We start from the raw sequence: 5,536 nt of genomic DNA, 5'->3' as shown, positions 1-5,536 counted from the left end.
GATATTTTGTATCTAAATTGAATTATTTAATCGAAACAACCGCATCCTTCTGGCTCGAAGTCACCTTGGATAAATTTTAGGTAAAACACTTTGCTCGATCAAGCACATGAAGAGGAAACCGAAACATTATTATTATTATTTAGTATAAATACACAGGTGATTATTGGTGATTATACAAAATCGCGCGCTCTCATTGGCTCGATATCTCGGATCGATTATCAGCCGATAATCACCTCGACGGACAAAATGGTTGCCAGTAGTCGTTTTGCCACTGTAAGTAAAGATGATTTCGCGTTGAAACGTGTTTTTTTTTTTTCTCTTTTTTGAAATAATCAACCTGTGTATTTATACTAAAATAGTTATTCGCCTCAGGCTCAGTGATTATCGGTGAATATTGACCGATAATCACTTCGCCTTCGGCGAACAATTGTCAATATTACTGACGACATAAGAAGCGGCAAGCACAATTATAAGGCATGATGCACTTTCGTTTTGACATGAAGTTAGGCAAACGTTTAAGACAAGCGTGGGTTAAACACAATAACATTCTCCTTGCAGCTGGACAGAAAGTCATCAACAAATATTAATTTAAACACAGCTTCTATTTTGTCTGTTAAGGTGAAATAGCACAATATTTTAGTCAGTTCCTCGCTTCACAATTCACTTTAGCGTTCTTTTCGAAGCGACTTCAATTCTCACAAGACTTTTTCAGGAAAAATAGTTTTCTCTTCTTTGTGCGAGCTACTGTAGTTGTCTTGATAATGTACTGATGACATTTGAAATTTTAAAGGCTAAATTTCAGACCCGTCTTTTTTAATAAACACTAGAATGTACTTTCATTACCTCATTACATATTACTTGAAAGCGGGAAACAGTTAATTTAGAATTTACTTTCAGTACCTCATTACATAATACTTGAAAGCGGGAAACAGTTAGTTCTTTTGTGAAATGCCAACGATCAATAACATGACCTCGTGGTGGCGTTATTATTCTATGCTGGACAGGTGACCAAATTTGTGAATTAACCTTACTTTAAACTTCTTCCTCTCGGGTTACATCTTCTATAGCAAAATAATTTCCATTCAGCGCAATTACGCAAGTTTAAGAAACAGCTAGTAAACTCGAATACGCTTTCTTGGAAGAAAATATATATCGGCTTTTATTCACAGAGGTCGAGGTCCGTAACTTAACTTCCACTACTAATTTTTTTCCACTTAAATGGTTCGGGTGAGGGCGAAGCACAATGACGTCACTGAATTTCATTGAAAAATAAAAAGGTGTCGTAGCTTGCACTTTGGAGTGTAAGACAAGGTTGATGACAAATTGCCCAAGACGAAACCTGAAAGAGGTGTGTCCAAGGTTAGTAATTTAGCGTCTTAAAAGTAAGCATTGTACTTAATTTGCCCTGGTTTGAAATTCTTTTCAACAGTTGAAATTAATAGGTTTTGCAGCAACCGGTTTCCTGTTATCATATTGGCTGTTTTTTGTTAAAAACGGGAACAAAAGTCTGCTATATTACTTCATTTACCTTCTTGTTTTTGAACAAACGGTAAACAAAATTTAAACTTACTTGAAATGACAATAAAACTAAGAAAAACAGGATGACTGTATTCGTGCAAAGCTGTAACAGTTTGTCTATTTTCCCCATTCGTTGTCTTCTCCTTCGTTTTTCTTCTCTTTCATCTCCTTTTATTCTTTATTTTCGTCGGTACTCTAAGGTATTTTTTATTGACATTTCGAATTTCAAACTTTAAGAAATGTTAAAATTTTCTCATTCGTTTTTTGTATACCTTAATGTGCGCTTTATTCTTGTATTCTAAAACCTTATTGTCGTTGCTCGGATTTTTATGCAAATATTTATGTTGTCGGTCAAATCCATTCTCAGGTTGAATCCGTTTTACCTTATAGGTTAAATTAGTGATCCGCATTTCACCTAGGTTGAATATGCACTCTACCTTAGTTAGGATTGAAAACACCAATACCTTCCCTCAAGCTCTGTCTTACGCATCTCAACACATCTTAATGTTTCATATTATCTTATCGGCGTCTGCATTCATACACTGATCGATTTAGTGTCAACATTACAACAAAGTTAGGGAACAAAGAACTGTACTGTGTACTTACCGGTGATCGAGCTGGGACCTTCTAGATCTATAGTCCTGTCTTCACCACTACATTACGACGACGAACATACGCAACCCAACACAGTTCTTTTCATAAATTACTTTTGTATAGTAAGTCAATTGATATCTATGTATAAAAACCAACATTAATTCTAACCTGACCTTAATTTTTCTCTAGGCTTAATTTAGGCTTCAAAAAAGTTTCTTCAATCCATCTGAGTGCTTATTCAAACTGGGGAAAATGAGGATCACCAATGTAACCTAGGTTAAAACGGATTCAACCTGAGAACGGATTTTACCGGCAAAAAATATGCGGAATTTTATGATCTTGAGCTTGGACTTGAACATTTAAAGGACTCGACAAATAAAAAGTGTAGTGTATATGTATCAAATTATTGGCACATATCGTTTGATGAAAAGAGCCAAGTTTTTCGAAACCATGCTGTACATAGTCAAAACATTTCGATTTCCGCTATTTGACAAACGTGTAACAGGTATAGATTATTTTCTGTCTTTCAGTTAACGGGGCGTACAACAGCATTGAATTATTTTGGGTAGATTATAAAGAGCCTAAAAGGAAAAGGGTATGCAAAAGTCAATGATTTTGTGTGCGCTTTTACAAGACATTTAGCAGACGAACTCGGGAAACAACCCAGAAATGTGTGCATAGGATTGAAACGTAGGCTGTTTCCTCAACAATGTCTTCTCAAAGATAGCGTCCACTTGTGGATCAATATTCAGACTCATCAACTCAAGCTTTTGTGCTCGATGTCAATGCGCCACTTTAAAGGCCGCTTTTAATGGTTCTCTCTGTCACTTCATTTTCAGCTGCTTTATCAAACGATCATTTTAAAATATATTTTATCACGGAAAGTTACTAATACGAAGTGCATTCGTTCATTACGTTAAAGCGAGATTGCGTGTATACGAATAAACCCGATGTTTTCGTGTAATTTGCGACAAAACAAAAAAACTTGTACGGTTTTTTAAAAACCAACTAAACTGCACGAGCCCAGAGGTCTTAAATTTTTTTAATTGTACGAAAAGAAATTGGGGCTACTTATTGATAATAGACAGGAAGAAAATTAAAAGAAAAGTTATGATAATTGTGCAGAGGACTTACATTTGATTGGCTATCTGTGATTATTGGCCAATCAGAATGCTTGGTTTGTTACCTTCGATTTTTTTACCGAATTACCTCTTTCCTCTTTTTTTGTATTGCGTTACCTAAAAACAGCATTTCTCTTAGCCAATCAGAAACTATCCAAATGTTCTAATCGTCGTTTTCTTTCTTCACATAGATGGCCAATGATTCTCATCACCAAAACAGAACAGTTACTCGAAATGTCGAGCTCTTTTCTTCATCCCAGTGCATTGCCTGGCTGACAGTACTTAACATCGAAACTGTTGCTATAGTGATCATGAATGCCCTTACAATCATTATTTACCTGAAAGAGCGAATCCTTCGCAAGCGTAGCATGTACCTGGTGATCAGCCTGGCGGTTGCAGACATGTTTGTTGCATGCAACTTGATCTTTGAGAGTTTGCTATTGGGCGAAGATTGTAACTTGTGGACGATTAACCAGTTCAGGAGCTTTGAGTCCTTCATAGTTTATGTTTGTTTGTGGCATTTCTTTCCACTAGCCTCTGTAACAAGCCTTGCTGCTATTTCTTTGGAGCGGATGCACGCAACTTTTCGTCCATTCAAGCATCGCCTCATCAAAAAGAAGATATTTGGAGCAGCTGTTGCGGGTGTTTGGTTTACAGCTGCCCTAGCTACAGCTATCGTTATTTCACCATTTTTCCTGGAACTCTCAGATATTACTTTTTTGTTTCAACATGTGGCAGCAGCGTCATACTTCTCGTTGTTATTGTGTTGCATTTTTATTATTGTTTTTTCTTACTCGTCCATCGCTACTAAATTTTATTGTGGAACGCATCCTCAGCATCATGGTGCAATCAGAAGAGAAAGAAAACTGACCAAGACACTGTTCATTGTAACACTTGTATCGTTAATTTTAGTGACGCCATTTACAATTTGCGGTCTTTATAATATCGTTTCTGGAGATGAAATATTTGAAAGAATTTCTTATCACACAAGGCTCCATTTAATATATTCCTTTTATTGCTTATTTTACGGAAACTCTCTTATCAATCCATTGTTATACGCATTAAAAATGCCAGAGTTCAAAAGAGCTCTGTTTTTATTGTTGCGTTGTAGATCTCGCTCGGAGCCAGTTTAGGTTTTTCCCCTATATTCAGGGACGACGGAGCGTATTTTGTATTGGGGGTGGGAGGGGGGGGGGAGGGTTGGTAACAGGCAAGCGCCGGAGACGCTAATTTGTAGGGGGTTGTGGGGAAATTCTCCGCTAGAAAATTTTGAAATCTTGAAGCTCGGAAATGCTACTTACAGCATTCTCGACGAGATATCAAAAACATAAACGTGGATTAACCGTAAAATGAGAGATGTTTTACCTCTTACTTTTATTTTTTGCTTGAAATTGGGGCGCCTAAAGCCCCCGCAGCTCCACCCCCGGCTCCACCGTCCCTGTATATGACTTGAAAGTCGGGAGTTTTCACTCAGTTAACTGATGAATATGTGTTTACCAAGTATATAAAAACTGAGGGTTTTAAATTTTCGTTCGACTTCTCTCTTTGTTTTTAATTGGAAACACTTAATTCAAGTAAATGTAAAGGAAGATCTGTGGAAATGCATGGATGCTAAGATTGATCCATTCAAATATATTAAAGTTTGTAAGGAATTGTTTGCTCTTTTTGAGTTTACGTTTTTTGGCTTGATAGTCACGTTTGCGATAAAATACTAACTTTCTAAGCCTGCACTGAAATTCAAGATAAATAAAGTTGATGTACGTATATATTTGTGTCACAGTGTCACATGGTTTGGAGAGCTGCATGACGCGAACAAAAGCATGCGCGCGAGAAATGGAACCGCATAGCTGAGAGCGCCTTCGACATCATCAAACTTTAGACCCCAGGCAAGACTTAGAAAAACAAATAGCCATGAGGGCAAGTGGCTGGAAGCTAAGAGTGTGGGGTTGAATACGCACTCAGATGGATTAAGGAAGCTCTTTTAGAGCCTACCTTAAGCCTAGAAAAAAAATAGGGTCAGGTTAGGATTAGTTTTGGTTGTTATACATAGATATTTATTGACCAATCATAGAAAGGTAAAAAATGAAAAGAACTGTGTTGGGTTGCGCATGTTCGTCGTTGTAGTGTAGTGGTGAAGACAGGACTATAGATCTGGTGGGTGCGAGTTCGAGGACCGGTAAGTGCATAGTACAGTTCTTTGTTCCCTTACTATGTTGTATCGTTGAGAGCATAAATAATCGTGCTGCACGTGCAGCACGGACTTTAGGACGGATTCTTGCGGTACTTTGCGTTAGGACGACGTG

The 5,536-nt window shown here is 37.4% G+C and overlaps 1 protein-coding gene across 1 annotated transcript; it reads left to right on the top strand.

Annotated features, from left to right (window-relative positions):
• Positions 1–1,059: 1,059 nt before the first annotated feature.
• LOC137988141 (substance-K receptor-like) lies at positions 1,060–4,948 on the top strand. Its single transcript, XM_068834190.1, has 2 exons — positions 1,060–1,359; positions 3,425–4,948. The coding sequence occupies exon 2, from the start codon at positions 3,425–3,427 to the stop codon at positions 4,364–4,366; it is 942 nt and encodes a 313-aa protein (XP_068690291.1). The 5' UTR covers positions 1,060–1,359; the 3' UTR covers positions 4,367–4,948.
• Positions 4,949–5,536: the final 588 nt, after the last annotated feature.

The sequence above is a fragment of the Montipora foliosa genome, unplaced genomic scaffold (genome assembly GCF_036669935.1).
Source record: "Montipora foliosa isolate CH-2021 unplaced genomic scaffold, ASM3666993v2 scaffold_407, whole genome shotgun sequence".
NCBI lineage: Eukaryota > Metazoa > Cnidaria > Anthozoa > Scleractinia > Acroporidae > Montipora > Montipora foliosa.
This window is presented reverse-complemented; position numbering and strand designations above follow the sequence as displayed.

What these genes read in the sequence shown, in the direction of transcription:
- LOC137988141 (XM_068834190.1), top strand. Translation starts at nt 3,425, where the DNA reads ATGGCCAATGATTCTCATCACCAAAACAGAACAGTTACTCGAAATGTC.